Source organism: Salvelinus namaycush, chromosome 3, assembly GCF_016432855.1.
Source record: "Salvelinus namaycush isolate Seneca chromosome 3, SaNama_1.0, whole genome shotgun sequence".
NCBI classification, from domain to species: domain Eukaryota; kingdom Metazoa; phylum Chordata; class Actinopteri; order Salmoniformes; family Salmonidae; genus Salvelinus; species Salvelinus namaycush.
In genome coordinates, this window is record NC_052309.1 from 77,400,594 (window position 1) to 77,420,750 (window position 20,157).

The window sequence follows — 20,157 nt, forward strand, 5'->3', positions numbered from 1 at the left end:
CTTACAAAAAACAAAAGGGGAGCAGTTCAACCATTACATTCCACTTTAGAAAGTGATAGTCAGGTTACATTTTCATTATGTAACCTGGAGGACAAAGTTCTATCTATTTTTTGTCCCATTGCCATTGGACATGTACAGCTGTCAGCCTGGCTGTCCAGGGCCCCTGAAACCTGGCAGGTGCTGATTCAGGTGAGAGAGATGAATGAAGTCATGGAAGCTGGCAAAGGGAATGGGTTCTCCACAAGCAGTCAACCCACACTGAGATGTCCCTGCAATGCGCAACCATTCCAAATTGCTTACCTACATAGTCCAACGTTGATATTATTACCTCTACATTACACATACAACTGAAATATCCACTCAAGTAGAATGCTGACTGTTGTAGCACCTCCCGTGTCACATAATGAAGGCATTGTTCACACAGACAGAAAAGTTTACTTTTATACTATTACAGAGACACACTTAAATATTAAAATATATATTTACAAAAGAGTACAATTTAAAAGGTAGATTCTGTATATAGAGATAGGTTACCCCAGTAGAATTGGCCAATTTAGCACATCATCTTATGTGAGTTCAGCCTCTTTGGTGATTTTAAGTTAGCCTAAGTTAAGTGAAGTTATGAAAAAGTAGCCTAATCACCTTGTGCATTAGGTCCTCGTTATAGGGGAAAGTGATCTCGAGGGGAGTCAGGCAGTCCTCTGTATCCGTGTCCACCGCAGATGACCCATAGGCACTGTCCGAGTGAAGCGCCTCGCCCTGGTCAACACATTCCATTTCAGGGGTATTCTCCATAATGATATCCATCTTTATTTGTTCCTATAGAATCTTTTTGTCAACGAGTTGATAAGCTTTTTTTTTTTTAATAAGCGGAGCTTTAAGATACGTCGCTGCAATAACTTTATCGCCTTTCCCCGCCTCCTCTCGTTCGCTGTCGCTCTTCTCTACACTCACCGCCCCCTCCTTGTCTAAATTCCCTTGCAGTTGCAGGTTTGATACTGATGCTCCTGGCAAGAACTATAGCCACCTAGGGGGATCATTTCCGCAGAGTCGAATAAAAATTTGAAGCAAATCGTTCCTACTGGAAGCGGACACGGAGGTGTACTATAGTATTTATGAAACCATGTCAACCCTGTGCGTTGAAGTGGAGGACGTGCATCGTGTTCAGCACCATGGTGAGCGCCTTTCTTCAAACGCAAATCACGTGTCTTCTCTTTGGGATTACTGCGAATTAGCTATATACTTTTGAGGGATGGATGAGGCATATTTTGAGTCATATCCTAAACCTGGTTTTAAACTAGTAATTGTGGCCGAAATAATATATTGTATATCAATAACTAATTTCACACGTGAACACACACGACTCCTTAATGATTATTGATACTATCCAGCCTCTCAGAGCCTTGGGAACCTGCTAAAATAATCCCATAAAGCACTGATTTTACTCTCTAACAGAATACATTCCATTCAGCTATTTGAATTCAATCTAGTCAAAAACGAAATACCCCAAAAAAGCAAGACTGAACAAGATTATATTTTTTTTATTCGTTTTTAAAATTTTTATTGTGCCACCAGTCAACCTGTTGCCATGTTTTACCAGAGGCGTTCTGTGATTGGCCAGCACTCCCCTCTCCAGTCCAGCACTGTCATGCCTCAGTCAGCGAGCCAGTGCCATTATGTCATCATTATCAGAGTGAGTCATGAGTGGGCTGTGGGGTGATACAGCATGGACAGATGTGACATTGAATGAAGTGTGATGTGTCCAAATAAAATAATACAAGAAGTGGTTTTCAAGTTTGACAGAGGGGTTGATATTGAATGGATGGACAAATATATATTTCTCAAAGACTAAAATATGAATAACCTATTCCATTTACACTAAACGGTGCTCTGCTATTCTTTCTGTTAAATGGAAGCTTCACTGAAGCAAGTGTGCAAGGGAAACAAGGTCACTTGTAAACTCAGTGGCAGAGACTGAAAAAAAAACAAGAAAAGTAGGAGTTTCAGCCAGTTTAGTATTAAAACATTACAATTAAAAACAAAGGTATAGGGAAGGGTTTCAGAATTGTCTAAAATGGAAATAAGTGCAAGTCTTGAAGCTATTCTCCTATTATAAACAGTTCATATTAACAAAGTAAAGGCAGCTTCGATTTCTTAACCAGACCGTGAAATAGTCATGTTGACCCCTCTTGGACGGGAGTTTCATTGTTGTAGAAATGCTTATGGACAACCAGTAACATTAAAGTGGTAGGTAGATGACAGAAGAGTCTTCACTTTGTTGGCATACAGAGCATAGACCACATGGACAGTACTGCACTGCATATACACTGATACAGAAGAGGCAGCTAGCCCAGAGCCGTGTATTTAGAGAGTTGGGCCAACGAGGTTTCTGCATTATGATGTATTTGCATGACTGTCTAGTATTAGAACAATATTCAATATTCTAAAAGTTTGCCTAACTCTAAATATATGGCTAGGCCTATATAGCATAACTGTGACTAGACCCATTGAAGCGATGTAGTCCACTGTGAATATGATGCCACACTGGAGAGCCAGGCCCCTGTAGCCTAGAATATTACCCACATCAGTTAGGCACTTCCTCTGACACACAAAACCCCTGGTGGCATTGCTTTGCAGTGATCATGGACAACAAAGACATTTCACATCTCAATGTTCACGAAACAAACAAAACAAACATTTAAAAACATGATATGTCACAGTAAACAGAACTCATGAAGAGGACTCTCTCCCAGCTGGTAACTCAGAACATGATTATTCTTCCTCCTCCAGGTGAGCCAGCTGGGTCAGATATGTGATATGATAGTGACGCCGCAACGTTCTAGCAGCACTTTTATACAAAATACATGTAAGTGAAGAGGATGCCATGTCACCATTGTGACGACCTCCACCTTGACCTTTTAAGCTCCTAATCCTCCTCCTCGTCATTCTCCAACTACTGATCGACGCTGTCCTGTGTAACCTTAGTCTTACAGTAAAGTGCACTTCCTCCATCTGCTGCTGCTGCTGTTCTGATAATAATGCTTGAAAATAAGCATGAAGATACTAGTCCAGAGGACCCACTGCCCTCTGACAACAATACAACACAGCATTTAGCCACTGTCAAAATGTTGGCCACTGCTTTAAATTCCTTAAAGCAGAAGAAAACTGTGCATTGAACAGAGTTCAAACATATGCGGGTGGGGTTCTCCTCTTTCCAAAGTTCTACCCAGACAGACCCTGAATGAAGACTTATATGCAGACAGATAACATAACAGAAATTGTCCATGTAACGAGCAATGACGTTCGAACACAAAAAAAACTTTGTCTTGCAGTCTTCGTGTGCAAATTTCCAGCACGTATCTCCTCTGAAAAGAGCATGTAGCCTCTAAACTGGGAGCATAGCCACTCCTCAGCGTATGTAGGGAGAAGCCGTGTCTATTTATGTGCCTTATGATTTAGCCTTAGAGACCAGACCCCACTCTCCCCTCAAAGCTCACACATCCTTCTCTCTCTTCTCAGGGCTCACATATAATCCCCTCTCCCTCTACTGTAGTCCAGCATGCCTCCTGTCCGGGGGGCTACCTGATCCGGCCGTCACCTTTGACAGGGCCAAGTTCTGACTTAGGGTCTGGGGCGAGGGAGCTCCAGGTGGACTTGGTGCAGGGGCCCAGGGAAGGGCAGGGGCCCGGGGAGGGCAGGGTGGAGCACAGGTCCCCGGTCACCCAGAAGGCCCCCACGGTGCGGTCCACCCAGGCTTCCAGGGGCTTGCCCACTAGCTGGGCCCTCTGCTGGGCCTCCTGCAGGACGGGCTCCTGTGGGGGCAGCTTCAGAACAGATCTCAGCTGCTGGAAGCCCTGCTCCAGGTACAGGTTGCCTGGTGGCCCCGCATGCAGCCAGCTGTCCTCCTCTGGATCAGGCAGGGTGGCAGAGAGAGGAGGAAAGGGAAGGAGAGGACTGTTAGGGATCAGTTCACAACATCCTCATCTGATACATAAATACATACTGAGAGTCTTCCAGTGACTTGAATACAGAGGCTGAATGGTTGCACTGAATCAAACAGAACACCAAAGGGGCAAACTACCCTGAACTACACTCCCCTTGGAACCACTTCACTTCCTGGTAAAAAGTAATGAACTACCAGACCCTCAAACCACCAGGCTCACCTTGGCGTAGTGGCTCTCGTCCTTTGAAGGCCAGGGGCATGACGAGGAAGCGAGCCTCGGCCACGCACTCCCACAGCCTCAGCACCTTGACTGTCCAGGCCCCGGGGCGGAGCGGCCGCTGCAGCGGGGGCTTGTACTGCGTGTACTCTGCGTCCACATCCACACTGATCTCATAAGACGCCGCCACCGTCTGGGCGGGGTCGATCCACACAATGGTGGCAGTGAGGTTGGGCCCCCGAACCCACTTCTGTACCGCCACCGGCTCGTCCAGCGGCCCGATCACACCGCCGAAGTTCCGGAAGATTCTCTCCTTGGGGTCCCACTCTGTGCCCACCTGAGGGGGAAACATAAGCACAGACATTTCACATCAATGTGGTAGGGCAGTCTTGCATCCTTGTTGTTCTATTGGTATTCTAACTTGCTCATTTGTATCCAACATCTAGTCTACAGTATGTACTGGTATTTCGACATCAAACTAGGTCCACAAACTTGTTCACCCGTAGTCTCAGCCCTTGTCATACACCACTATCTAAACTGCAACAGCCTTGACTGCACACAATACCCATAGAAATACAGATAGACATATGCATCTCAGCTCCCACCCACCTCCAGGTTCTTGAGCCTCTCAAACTCCCTGAGGTTGTTCTCCAGCTGCATGGTGGCCTGAGGCACGGCCCACACCTCCACCGTTTCCCTGACCCTTGACCCCACCTTCTGCACCTCCTGACGGACCAAGTAGCCCTGGAAACGCTCGTCGTAGAAATACAGATGCACCGACACCGGGTAGCCTATTGGCTCATATCTGCACAAAAGGAGGAAGAGATATTTGAATAGACAATATGTGATGGTCAAATGAATTGAGATATCTTTTTAGTGTGTACATCAATAATTAAACCCAGACTTAAGTTGTCCTTCTTTTGAAGAAATCAATCTATTGAGTCTCAACTAGTCCAAGTAATAGTAAAATCTTCCACTCTGAATCTACCATTTGGAAGAATTGTAGTATTCAGGGCAGGGCCTCACCTGCAGGTCTCCAGGCTGGTCTGGCTGCTATCCAGGCTCCTGAGGCCCAGGCGGAAGAAGGAAGAGTAGGCCGTGAGGGCCACGTCACTGAGGGAGCCCACACCGTCCGCCCGCTCAAACAGGCTCTCCCAGTAGGCCTTGATGGCCACTGTCCCTGGGGCGTAGTGTCCATACAGGTGGGTGTCCAGGATGTCTATAGCCTCTTGGCTCACCATGGACTCAAACTTTCGGGCAAAGAACGTGGGCCGGGTCAGTTGCTGTGGGGGAATAAACACATGAGAATCAAGGTTAAATACTACCCTTGTTGGCTGAGGAGGAGTGCAGCAGATAAGGACACTCAATTTGAACTCTCATGATAGGTACAACAGTGCCCTCTGCTGGCTGGCTGACCTGTATCCTGACGAGGTCCTGTGGTTTGAAGTCATTGGGAGAGCAGCCGCACCAGTCCACTATGTGTTTGTACTGGCACTTACAGCCCAGCTTCCTGTTCCAGTTGGTAACACGCAGGTTGTTGTCCACCAGAGAGTCACACATGTGACTGTTCCCCAGCACTGTGTGGAAGAAGGACTGGAACAAAGAGGGATTATATTAATATTTCAAACACCGGGATGTGACATTACTGGAAATAGAATTGCAACATTTCACCATCTCCACAGAGATTCCTGAACAATGAAGACAATCCAGACATGTTTCAAAACATAAAATCAATACTTTTGACTCGTGTAAAACATTCAATATTAAGATATGACCTCAACCAACCCACTTTAACTGGCAGCTAAACTCTGTGACCCCCTCTTCAGTCTAGCACCTCTACTGCCCAGAGAGGCTGTGACTTAAGCAGTCACATTGTCATCTTCACCATTGTCATTTCCCCTGTACATTACCTCAGCGGGGAGCAGGGCGTAGGTGTAGAACTGTTTCAGGCCCGCCACCAGCTCATCCTGGGAGTTGATGACATACTCTACGAAGCGCCTGGTGAGGGAGAACCAGTCAGAGCCCCCAGACACCTCCAGGCCCTCTGGGATGGTCCGCTCACCCAGCCGCCACATGTGGTTGTCACACTCATGGAACAGCCGGTCCAGACCCTGTTTCTTTATGAACCTGGAGGTCATAGGCAGTGTTTGTTTCAACAACAATGACAGAAGATATTCATCAACAACCTATTCTTCCGTATCTGTTTTGTCCAATCATAAATATGCATGCCTTTGCATAATATAATGTATTCTGATTGAGCTGATCAGCCTGGCTCTCCCACACACACAGCTACCAGGCGGCCACTTCAGTCTAGAGTTTTAAACTGATAACTAAAACTAGGAAGGATGAAATTACTCAAATTGGTAATTTTAGTAATAGTTAAAGCTATTTTAGTCAAAAGACTAAATTTAAAATAGCTGCCAAAATTAACAGCACAGGGAAGGACAGTGATTAAGAGTTATTCATTTATCTAACCACTACTTTACAAAGCAAGTTCATTGACAACCTGTTGCATTGTTTCCTAACTTCAGCAATAATAACTGATCTTAAATAGTGTCAGAGAGCTGTCCTTGACTATATGGGGAAAAAACATCAAACAGAAGCTTTACATCATAATCATCATTCCTTTCATTTTCCCTTCAAACATCTTAGTCCTGTCCTCCAATATGAAAGCTTAACCATTACATCATACTGAGTGAAGCTAAGCTCGATGAGAAGAGCAGTGGAGGAAAATCTCATCCAATGTGAGCCGTGTCAGACACTAACAGTGAGAGCCAAGTGTGTCAGACAGACTGACGAGGCTGTGAGTCAGAGGTTTCCTAACTAAGCTCCCTACCTCGCGTTCTCCCGCCCATGTGACTTGAGGAAGTTCTGGTCTCTGTGCTGTGACAGAAAAGCCACCAGTTCATCGTTGGTCCTGTCGGAAGGCGATAGGCCGTGGAGAAGACAGAAAGAAAGGAGTGAAGGAAAGAAGAGAGGATTAGGTTGGGAATAAAACGCCGACTGGAGCGTGGCGCGAGGAGCAGAGAAGGGGGGACGATGACTTTCCATGGGTGGAATTAGCCACTCCCGGCAGGATTTGGGAGGCAGCGGCGGCTCCTCTGTGTGCATTTATTCCCCCCTTTAAACCCTGGGATGGTTCAGGAGGATTGGCCACTGCTCTGGAAGCAGCTCAGAAGGACCTCAGAAATCCACCCCAGAACTGATTGACAAGAAAGAGGCGATTTAGCAGTCTGTCTCTGTGCATCAGTGACCAAAACAGTCCATGACAGCATGGGCTTTCACCTAGAAGGATCCGTGGCTCTCCTTTATCTTGTAGCTATAGGAGTCAAAGTCACTGCAGGTCAACAGAATAATTTTATCAAAAATCGCAGAGTGAAGTGAAACCAAAAAGCTCCAGCACAGATGAAAAACTACAAATCCAGAGCATGTTTCTTCTAAACAGACTGAGTTGTGTGGTAGGAGGAATACAGTCTTCATCACACATATGTCAATTAACCATCATAAACATTAAACAATAGTTTCAAAGCCCATCATATGACAGTGGTGTTGTGGTCACTGACCTGGTGGGGAAGTCAGTGGCACTGAGGTTGATGAAGAAGTCCCAATTCCAGTCCAGCATGGAGAGCAGGTCCTGCATGCTGCGCAGGTAGGCCTTCAGCAGGCTGGCACCACCCCAGATGGTCACCATGCGCCAGGGCGTGGCACGCACATTGGGGTACTGCTGGGCGATCTGCTGCACCTCCCGATGCAGGTAGTTGGAACGCTGGGGGGGGGTTAGGAGACAGAACGTTTACATGCACAGTAATAATCTGATATTAAACTGATTACGGCAGTTGGCAGATTATGCATTAGTCACGTAAACACCTTACTTATCGGCATAAGGTCAAAATCAAAGTAAGCATACACCGATTAAAACACCTGGTTTTCTGATCAATCTTTCAAATTATTAGGACATGTAAACACCTTAAGGTAACAATCTGCCTACTGCCATAATCAGTTTCATATTGAAATATTAGTGTGCATGTAAACATACTCATTAAATCAAAAATATGCACGTGCATAGAAATCTCCTGGTATGAAATAGCTGTAGGTTCTTCTGGCAGCAGGACATGAAGAAAGAATAATAAGAACTCAGCTAAGAGGCTACTTCCAAACCGTAAAGAAGAGGATTAATCATTCAGAGGGAACGATGGATGGGGGGGACTGCAGCAGGGTGGGTGACAACAGGCCTGAGAGATCAGATTCTTGCATTGAGAAGAGGAGCAGGTAGAAAGTATTGTGACAGGGCCCAGCTCCAGGCTAACACAGGGAGAGAGTGGCCTGCTCTGCTGGTACAGAGACAGAGAGACAGAGAGCGAGAGGAGGGCTGCCTGGTGGAAGGACTCCAGAACAGCCGGACCTGCTTTCCATCCTGTCCCATCCCTCAAGGCGCCTGCCTACTCGTCCCAGTGAGAGGAGCGATAAGGTGGTGGGCATTTAGCGTCTAGTGTAGTCTCGACAGTGGGAGCCCATTGACTCCTCATTTATCAGTGCTTTCCCTTCCCTTCTGCAGTCTTAAACTGTTGCTCTGAGCTCTATGGCTCTGCAGCTGTGTAGACAGCCACCTCTTAAAGCTCCCACAGTAACCAGACAAACCCCTCTATCCTGTCTAATCCTCCAAACACTTCCTTACTTGAGGGTTATTTTAGACTCTACTACACACGAAAAACAGTGACCTTATCAAGCATGCATGAGTCAGCGACACCCTCCAGGTTAGAGCTCCTGCCAGCATATGAGAACCAGAGAAGCAATTCCACATATCATGGCGTCCTCATAAGCTAACAAGGAACGTGCGGAGTACGATAAAGCATAAGCTTAATCTTACCCCCTCTGTATCTCCTTTGTGTGATAGTTGCTTGAATTCAACCCTCAACTAAGCCAGCCAAACCAGATCATACCAATGACAAAATACAATTTCCAGCCATAAGAGACTTTATGGTGCATCTAGGGAAGTTCAAACTAAGTAATGCTTTTTTGTGCACGTTTTTTATTGGATGTTGTTATTCAAGATGAAATCCTTCTTGAAGCCATCACAGTAGTGTGTATGTCTGCCAGTAGTTACCTTGTCCACGTGGATGTAGTAGAAGTGGTCTCGGTGGTATATGGCTTTGATGAGGCGTTTGAGCTGCCTGATGGCCCGGCCGTGGACCACCAGGACGAAGGCCACCCTGACCGGGTTCTCCACCTTGGACAGGTCATTGTCCAGCTCATCAGCTGTCTGGACCGGGCTGGAAAAACCTGGGAGGAGGACACCATTTTTTAAATGTAACCTTTATTTAACTAGGCAAGTCAGTTAAGAACAAATTCTTATTTACAATGACGGCCTACACCGGCCAAACCCGGACAACGCTGGGCCAATTGTGCGCCGCCCTATGTGACACCCAATCATGGCCGGTTGTGATATAGCCTGGATACAGCCACAACACAGGATGAGAGAGAGGATCATGGGAATGAGTCTCTGCATACAGATTCTTTGGATGATACACATGAGACTGATTAACTGTCCAATAATGGAAAATATATAGTCCTCAAACCCCTGAAAATATGCTATCTGGGGGGGGGGGGGGGGGGGGGGGTTTGAGGACATCTATTTACATTAAAACAAGAAATGGAACTGCAAATGTAATATTCATGCACAAATTTAGTCTTGTGGAGGCACTTCAAGACACAAATAAAAATGTACCAGGGAGAAAAAATATCCTATAGATCATTAAGAGTCTGCAGTGTGTGGTCTGTCTGGATGTGCTGTTAGTCTCTGATCTCTAGAGGAATGATGGCTAGGTAGGGGTGTGTCTCACCGTGCAGCGGGCAGAACTGAGGCAGTGCCCTTGGCATGAGCTGCCCGGCCTGATGCTGGCACACAATGTTGGCGATCTCCTGCCGGCACTGCCGCGAGCCGGCGCGGTGCAGGGCCGACAGGGCGTCCTTGCCCATGATGTCACACTTGGGCACAAAGTCGCTGCTGGGGGCTTGGGGCGCCCCCTCCACGCTGCCCGGTTCCCCTGGCATGGCTGGAGGGGGTAGTCTGGCCGCCCCCTCCCCTCCGCCCCGGGAATCAGTGAAGTTACGGCTGCTGGAGGGGTCATGGGGGGGAACGCCATCAACTGCTAACCCCTGGCCCAGGGGCACCTTCACCCTGATGGTGTGCTTCCCCCGGCGCTTGGTGCCCCTCCGGAGGGCGCTGGCGGCCGTGGCCCCCGTCCTCTCCAGCCTGCTGTTCCATCGGGCCCCGCTCCTCCCAGACAAGGCGTTTTGTCTCTCCCAGGCCACCGCCTCCCTTTTGGGGTCCTGGCTGTTGTGGTCAGGTAGCTTAGACCGCCGCGTTTTCCTCTGGGGGGAGGGGGGGAGTTATCACAGAGAAGTTTCTCATTCTCCTTCTTTCCTGTCGATACACTACACAACATACTGGGACCAATCAAATTATTAGGAATAGTGTTTGTGAAATGAGGAGATGATTCACCCTCTAAGAACGAACAAAACAACAAGTCGACATCAGAGCAGGAGCACCAGAGGCGAGATGTGTTTACAGTGTGTGTTGTTTCTGCTCTGGGTTATTTTTAGCCTCTGCCTTTTGTTGAAGTAATCAGGGAAAGACAGAGTTCAGAAAAGGCACAACATACAGATGGGTAATGAAGGCAGTGATTCACCGCAGTGACCTCAATAAACCTGTCAGACAGACCCTGGGCACAGTACAGAGCACACAGCGCATGCATGGACCGTACACATTCAGTCACACCACATGAAATTGGACATATGCTGACATCTACAATAAGAGTCCTTATCAGACCACTAAGGGGAGTGTGTGTATGTGTGTGTGTGACAGACAGAGAAGTTCTCTGATGTGTAATTAGTGAGGCTTGTAAATGGGCAACGACAGGCAGGCAGGCAGTGGGAGCTGGAGGGTTGCCACGCTCTGAGCTGCCCAATAAGATCACTGTCGGCCAGGGGCCAAGTGGCCTTATCCGCAGCCACCCCTGCAGTCCCAGGAGCACTCAGCACTGCCCACTTCGGCACCCAGCCCTGAGCCCCTGCCGCTTCAACTGTACAGTGCACAGCAATGGCCCTCCACCATCACTAGGACCAGGGCTACCTAGGGAGGAGGGGATGTATGTATGTGGGGATATATGTGTGTGTGTGTGTGTGTGTGTGTTTTGGGGGGTGGGCAGGGACACATTAATTCGGAGCAACTCACAACACAAAAAACCATCATGACTCTTCTTGCTCTAACATGCTGACCAGACCGGACTCATCGCGTGCGCCGCAAAATAAATTTAGAAATCCATGTTATTCAATTATTGCGCGCGCCAACGAGCGTCTGCGATGCCAAGGGCTAAAATAGAAGTCATTCCTATTTCTGACGCAGATCGCGCTGAAAGTCTTGCCTCTCCCATCTCCTCATTGGTTTATAGAAGCAGGTACCCACGTGCCATCTCCTCGTTGGTTATACCCACGTGGGTGATTGAAAGACGAACTGTTTTGCCGGTAGTCGTGGTAATACTATGAAAGTGTAGATGCGATCACCATATAAGTTCAACGATGAAAAAGCCTGGAAGGAGGAGAGATGACTAAAAACGATTCGGTTGGCCGTTTTATGTGTGGATTAATTTGTCGGAGTAGAGGACCTTGTGCAGTTCATGTAAAATAACAACTCAATGTTTATATCCCAGGACAAATTAGCTAGCAACAGCAAGCTAGCTAAATAGGACAAATTAGCTAGCAAGTGCAAGCTAACTAGCCATACATGTTTAATGCTTTTCAACCTGTCCCCAAATTAATGTCATTGGTTTGTTTTGATATTTTAACCTGCGTGTCGTGATCGCGTTTGGTGTAGGGGGACAAAATTAATTTATGCACGATGGCGCACGGGTTTGGGTTCCGGTTTGGGTTCCGTGTATGGATGCGTCGAAAGAATCAAACCCCCAGCTATTTTCACTTCTGACAGGAAAATATCACAGCTTATTGGAATTGCACAGAAAGGCCCCAAAATATGCACCCGGAGAGTGGATAGAAAAACAGGGAGTGGGCCCTCGCCACACGCCGCTGGCACAGAGACAGACCAGAGCAGACTGTGGGAACAGAGGCTATGGCCTGGGACAGACAGCACAGGGAGCTAGACCAGTGCCAGTCAGCCAGACCAGTGCCAGTCAGCAGCCAATCCAAACAACACAGCTACTGATCACTCAGTGGACCACAAATGGTGTTCCAGTTTAAAAAAGCATTTGTCGACAATGATATTACAGCCCAGCCCCATTGAATGTGTTTTGTGTCATGGAGTCTATTGAAAAGCATCACATAGGGCCCCAAAAAATAGTTGAGTTTGGAGAGAAAAGTCCATATTTTAAAAGACTGTTACTCTACTGGTGGTTCACTGGTTCAAAACTGCTACCAAATTGTAAGTGGACTTATCTGGGCAATGTTATGTTATCATATTGAAAAAAAAACAGCGATTTCAATTAAATTCCCTATTTTTCACACTTTTTAATTAACGCCCTCACGTCAGAAATGCTTCAACCCAAAGGCGGGTTTTTCTTTTCTTTTTTTCGTTCTAATTAGTTGAAGCCATATCACTGCCATCACCACCATGTGAGGAGAGCGGACCAGCACGCCCCAGCAGCTCTTTATGAAGCCACTGACTGGGGACGACTGAACTGAGTGTGCGGTTTTCTTCACTTCTTCTCAAGTCCTTTTCTGTGGGGGCTATAATAGGATGCATGTGGTTGTGTTCACACATGCACAACAAGCAGCCAGCTTCTGATTAGAGCAGATGTGAGTTATATCGAGGCCACTGAGCAGAGAGGGATTCAGTCCAATCACTCAGCCCTACATAGGCCCCAACTCTATACCCACTCACTCAAAAAAGGGAGTGCCACTGCTATTGTGTTAAATAATTGTTTTCCCATTTCAGTCATTTAGCAAACACTCTTATCCAGGGGGACTTACAGTAGTGAGTGCATACATTTTTCATACTGTTCCCCCTTGGGAATCACGTTTCAAGCGCCATGCTCTACCAACTGAGCCACATGGGAACTGTAAAAATGCCTCTACCAGCCTCCCAATTACCTCATTTATCACATGATTTACCTAACAAAAAAGTATTTCAGCAGTAGGTATAAGGTTCAAAATGATGTTCCACCATTGGGCGGTGGGGGCGTATACATGTGCCTTTGTTTAGGCTGGCTGACTCAGGACTGAAGTGATAGCAAGAGCTGGATGCATCCTCATGGAATGAACATGGAGAGTAACATGATTTAAAGCAATCTACTAGAGGTCACAATGGGAACATCCTGCTCTCAGAGGGATCTCATGTCATGTCACATTTCCTGTTTACACTGTGTCCATCCAAAGGGAAATGCATTCATTGCATCTGGGCTGTTATTGATTCAGACAGATTATGTAATGTTCCTACTGGTCCAAGTAATAACATCTTCTTGATTTTTGAGAAAGGACGTAACATAGAAACACAATAAGCAGAGAATGGCTAATAGTGGGTTTGCTTCATGAAATAACATAGATTTAAACCATCACCAGTGAAACACAGAGTCCAGACACAGAGTCCAAAGAGTCCCAGAGCAAACCTACCCACCCTATGCAGAGTACCTCTTCTTGGGCCCTCCTTAGATGCTTCCTCTCCCTCCAGGTATGCACAGCTCAGTGAGAAAGCTCTATGTGACCACCCGAGCCACGGGCTGTTCACCACGCTACCATCCAGCGCGAGGTCAGTACAGATGCATCAAAGCTGGGACCGAGAGACTGAAAAACAGCTTCTCTCAAGGCCATCAGACTGTTAAATAGCAATCACTAGCCGGTTACCACCCGGTTATTCAACCCTGCACCTTAGAGGCTACTGCCCTACATACATAGACATGGAATCAGTGGTCACTTTAATAATGGACTACTAGTCACTTTAATAATGTTTACATACTGTTTTACTCATACTGTATATATTGTATTCTACTGTATTTTAGTCAATGCCACTCCGACATTGCTCGTCCTAATATTTATATATTTCTTAATTCCATTCTTTTACTTTTAGATGTGTGTATTGTTAGATACTACTGCACTGTTGGAGCTAGGAACACAAGCATTTCACTACACCCGCAATAACATCTGCTAAATATGTTTATATGTGACCAATAATATTTGATTTGATCAGTCTGGAGGGTTACGCACACACGCAACACAAGTCACATCATGAAAGGCAGAGCGGGACTTTTTCAGACTCTTTCAGCACACATTCCTGAAGCGGAATCTGTATCAATACCTCAAATGATAACTAAATGCAAGCCCCTGGGGCTAAATCTGTTGGCAGCTTACAATGACTTTATTTGAAGAAGAAATGAGAGGTTCCAGGCGTGCATGTGAGATTGGAGAGCCAAGATTCCCATGGATAAGTATGTTACAGGTCGGTTCAGACGCTCTACTTCAATGTGCTTTAGAAAATATAGACCAAATTGGCTAAATGTGTTGTTTACCTAGAAATAGTTCAGGTGTAGTTTTATACTGGGAAAAAATAATAATGTGAATCAAACTATGAGAGTAAATGACTAAGATGACTATGGTATGCAATGGACCATGAGCCAACTCAGATAACTTGGTCCATGGATGATAAGTAAAGATGAGCCAGAGAAAAGCACGACCGCACATTCCATACGCTCGCTCCAACTCGTTGCATGTCATAACTGTACATTATACTGGCTAGTCTTGACACCTACTTTGAATATTCACCGAATCTATTAACCCAGTTGGCAAGCCCGATAATCAACTTCGCCATGTATTTCCGTTCTCTTCATCACTACACGACACAGTCACACAATACTAATTGAAGTGACAGTCGCAGAACCAATCAACATTCATCCAAGGACATGAAAAGTCACAACAGAATTAAATGAGAGCCTAAACAATGCGACCTGTTTTTAAATATTTGCTTGCTAGCTGGTTGGCAGATTACAACACAATGACCTCATACACAAGTTCTTATGAGTAACGTTACACTCAGAAAACGTCTAACCTGAATTATGGAGACAGGTTGGCCAAAGAAGTGGTTTACTAGTCTGGTGTGGTTTATCTAGCGAATTGTTTTAAATGTGCAATTCTAGCTATAATAAGCGGAATAAGATTACTAATAACTAGCTTTGGTTAACTACAGTATATTTACTGTAACGTTAGTTAACTACAGAGTACTAGAAACAGCTAGCTGACGTTTACGTTAGCATAGTACTGTACGCTAGCTTGCTAACTACCGCTACCAGCTTTACAGAGACCAAATCTTATTTTAACCAGCTAAACAAAGTCAAATTAAGCTTTCTTACCTCCGCCTCGCCCTCTTCGAGACTTCTCAGACTCCATACTACTAGCCCTTGAATCAGAAGAATCGTTAACGCGGCGGCAATCGCTAGTTTGTATCGTCGGAGGAGCTTCTGCACTCTGACGCTGGCCACCATTTTTCCAATTCTAGTTTACATGAGCGTTTGCTAGGGGAGGAGAGAAGCAAATCTGAGCAACGCGCACGCAACGTCATAGACTTGCATTTCCTCAGGTTAGAAGTTGTAGGCAGGCTACTGATTGCACATTTTTGGTTTAATTCTGAGTTTAAGTCTTATACAATACGTTTGATTATGGTTTAAAAGCATTTTTTTTTCAAGAATGTTATAGGTATACAGCTAGATAGTTCTATAGAAAATGTGTCATTTATATGATGAACATAATCAGAGACCCTGTGTGAAAAAGAACAAATACAATTAAAGCCTATCATCATTAGTAATAACATTGCATAGAATGTATTTAAATGTTAATACAAAATGCTATTTGCGTGTTCCTAATTACATATAAGGATGAAAAGTGCGGCCCTTTCTACAAACGTTTTGTCAATCCTCTTGTGGTTTATTCGATTATGAACTAGTATGATCATTATGAATCCTTTTTAAATTATAATGATAATCAGAATCTATAATTTTGTTATAGCTTGTAGCAGCTCAGTCCCATATCTTTAGCTACAGTGCCTTCGGAAAGTATTCAGAACCCTTGACTTTTTCCACATTTTGTTACATTACAGCCTTATTCTAAAATTGATTAAATAAAACATGTTCCTCAGCAAACTACACACAATACCCCATAATGACGAAGCGAAAACAGGTTTAGACATTTTTGCAAATGTAATAAAAATAAAAAACAGAAATACCTTATTTACATAAATATTCAGACCCTTTCCTATGAGACTCGAAATTGAGCTCAGTGCATCCTGTTTCCATTGATCATCCTTGAGATGTTTCTACAACTTGATTGGAGTCCACTTGTGGTAAATTCAATTGATTGGACATGATTTGGACAGGCACACACCTGTCTATATAAAGGTCCCACAGTTGAAAGTGCATGTCAGAGCAAAAACCAAGCCATGAGGTAGAAGGAATTGTCCGTAGAGCTCTGAGACAGGATTTTGTCGAGGCACAGATCTGGGGAAGGGTACCAAAACATTTCTGCAGCATTGAAGGTCCCCAAGAACACAGTGGCCTCCATCATTCTTAGATGGAAGAAGTTTGGAACCACTAAGACTCTTCCTAGAGCTGGCCGCTCGGCCAAACTGAGCAATCTGGTTTTTATTTTTTATTTATTTTTTATTTCACCTTTATTTAACCAGGTAGGCTAGTTGAGAACAAGTTCTCATTTGCAACTGCGACCTGGCCAAGATAAAGGGGTTGAAGGGCCTTGGTCAGGGAGGTGACCAAGAAACCGCTGGTCACTCTGACAGAGCTCTAGAGTTCCTCTGTGGAGATGGGAGAACCTTCCAGAAGGAGAACCATCTCTGCAGCACTCCACCAATCAGGCCTTAATAGTAGAGTGGCCAGACGGAAGCCACTCCTCAGTAAAGAAACATGACAGCCCGCTTGGAGTTTGCCAAAAGGCACCTAAAGCCTCTCAGACCATGAGAAACAAGATTCTTTGGTCGGATCAAACCAAGATTGAACTCTGGAAGAAACCTGGCACCATCCCTACGGTGAAGCATGGTGGTGACATCATTATGATGTGAGGATGTTTTTCAGCGGCAGGGACTGGGAGACTAGACAGGATCGAGGCAAAGACGAACAGAGCAAAGTACAGAGATCCTTGATGAAAACCTACTCCAGAGAGCTCAGGACCTCAGACTGTGGGCAAAGGTTCACCTTCCAACGGGACAACGATCCTAAGCACACAGCCAAGACAACACGAGTGGCTTCGGGACAAGTCTTTCAATGTCCTTGAGTGGCCCAGCCAGAGCCCGGACTTGAACCTGATTGAACATCTCTGGAGAGACCTGAAAATAGCTGTGCAGCAACACTCCCCATCCAACCTGACAGAGCTTGAGAGGATCTGCAGAGAAGAATGGGAGAAATCCCCCAAATACAGGTGTGCCAAGCTTGTAGCGTCATACCCAAGAAGACTCGAGGCTGTAATCGCTGCCAAAGGTGCTTCAACAAAGTACTGAGTAAAGGGTCTGAATACTTATATGAGGATTGACGCTGGAGATGAATAAACAACGGACATGAAACAGAACAGGAACAGCGTCTGGACAGGGGAAAAATAACGACATCAATGCTGACACAGGGATCTGACCGAGGAACAAACAAATCAAATCAAATCAAATGTATTTATATAGCCCTTCTTACATCAGCTGATATCTCAGTGAACCTCTCGAGCCAGCTAAGGCGTAGAAGCCCGACAAGCCAGCTGAGGCACCCCCGGTTCCATCGGCGACGGCACCCGAACCCGACGTTGCCAACAAAAACAAGAACTCCCTGATGCTTCACATATTGGTGTCAGCATTCTGTGAGGATCAACGCTGGAGACGAGAAGCAAGTACAGGGGGTGAACATTTAATAAACAACAGACATGAAACAGAACAGGAACAGCGTCTGGACAGGGGAAAAATAAAGACATCAATGCTGACACAGGGATCTAACCGAGGAACAAACAGATAGGAGGGGCAATCAACAAGGCAATGGAGTCCAATGAACGCTGATGTGCATAATGATGGTGACAGGTGTGTTAATGATGGGGAGCCTGGGCCTCCCGAGTGGCACAGTGGTCAAAGGCACTGCATTACAGTTGCTAGCTGTGGCACTAGAGATCCTGGTTCGAGTCCAGGCTCTGTAGCAGCGTCCGGGTTAGGGGAGGGCTTGGCCGGCAGGGATGTCCTTGTTCCATCGCGGTCTAGCATGGAGGGCCGGGCGCATGCACGCTGACACGGTCGCCAGGTGTACGGTGTTTCTTCCTACACATTGGTGTGGCTAGCTTCCGGGTTAAGCGGGCATTGTGTCAAGAAGCAGTGCGACTTGGTTGGGTCATGTTTCTCGACCTTCGCCTCTCCCAAGTCCGTATGGGAGTTGCCGCGATGAGACAAGACTGTAACTACCAATTGGATACCACGAAAAAGGGATAAAAGTATTATTTTTTTTAATATTAAACAAAATGATAGGCAGGAGGAGCGTGAGCAGGCGTGACAACTTATGTAAATGTAATATTTCGTTTTTTTTATTTTTTATAAATTAGCTAATATTTCTAATAATCTGTTTTTGCTTTGTCATTTTGGGGTATTGTGTGTAGATTGATGAGGGGAAAAAACTATTTCATACATTTTAGAATAAGGCTGTAACGTAACAAAATGTGGAAAAAGTCAAAGGGGTCTGAATACTTTCCGAAGGAACTGTACATGTAGCAGAGATGCAGTTTTGGACTCCACCAACAGGCTGTTCCCTCTCATTGCACACTATCCCATCACAGGCATCTCCAAGGTAAACTGTGACTACAACGCTGGAATGTGATGTCCTCCTGGCTGATTTGGACCCTAATATTGGGATTCCCAACCAAGAGAACTATTTAGGCTTCTTACTTTGTAAACTTTAAGATATTGTAAAGCGTGATGTTGTGTGAACGTAGTCAATAAGTTACATTTAATCAAATAAATAAACTATTTGCATTAGTGTGTTATATAGTCTGGTTGATGGTTAAGCCTATCTAGTCTGTCATGAAGAATACAAACTAGTGCATTTCTGAATGATTGATCAAGAAAATGCAACAGAAAAACCTTTATTGCATTGTCCCAACATTATGAAAAAGGCTTCGGTGTGCTGCTATGAGTTCAGTGGCTACTTAATAACCAGTGTCAGCCAAGTTGCCTCTTTGGCGACTGCGCGCGCGTGTCTATCAACATCGTACAAGGACTGTTTGTTGTCCGGTGCCCGGCGACGTCACGGAATTTGAGAGCGCGACAGTGCTCTCAACAAACAGTCCTAGGACTCAAATACTGTGGCAAGTTAACCGACGTGAGTTTCCCTGAACCGACTCTTGTTTGGAGCTCGTCTCTCTTGCATTGGAATAGTACAAGGGATAAGGAAAATAATCAGAATATATGATCTCGGTCCCTTTGATGAAAACAGTCCCCTTTTACCCTCTGACTTCATGATCCAATTGGGTATAGATAGTCTATTCGCCAGAGATGTCCACCGCTGCAACTCCAACCACCCCCTCTCAGTTAACATCGGATCAACTCACGGTCATTGTGGCAGCATGTAAGTAAGATTTTAATCTCTCAAAATGTCACATTTTCCATGAAACTGATGGTGGCATTTGAGCATAGATCAGAATCAGATATAATCTTAGGCATATTTTTGTAATTAACCCATCTGTTATGATGAACAGGTGTATTGGCATGTCACTTTTGCCTGTTACATTAATAGCAGTTGTATGTGTTCATTCGTTTTCTTTGGACAAAACACAACTATTGTAAAGTTGTAGAAAACTGCAACACTGTAGCCTATGTGGACCACTGACCTATGCTATAGATCTAGATGGGGAGTCTGTTGCCTCAGCAGGTTGTTCACACCAGTGATGGATCCTTTTACTTCATCAAATCACTGCTGTGGTGGTGTGATAAGGAATATGTTGAATACACTGTTCGCCAGCTGCTATCACTGTAGATAGC

General features: G+C 45.4%; 1 protein-coding gene across 1 annotated transcript; it reads right to left on the minus strand.

Moving 5' to 3' along the window:
• Positions 1-1,525: 1,525 nt before the first annotated feature.
• LOC120039335 (xylosyltransferase 2-like) lies at positions 1,526-15,651 on the minus strand. The gene is made up of 11 exons (XM_038984779.1): positions 15,512-15,651; positions 10,001-10,532; positions 9,265-9,440; positions 7,724-7,926; positions 6,997-7,077; positions 6,071-6,287; positions 5,577-5,753; positions 5,187-5,443; positions 4,770-4,965; positions 4,164-4,497; positions 1,526-3,907 (listed from the first exon to the last, which is right to left on the minus strand). Exons 1-11 carry the CDS (start codon positions 15,641-15,643, stop codon positions 3,579-3,581), a joined length of 2,634 nt encoding a protein of 877 aa, XP_038840707.1. The 5' UTR covers positions 15,644-15,651; the 3' UTR covers positions 1,526-3,578.
• Positions 15,652-20,157: the final 4,506 nt, after the last annotated feature.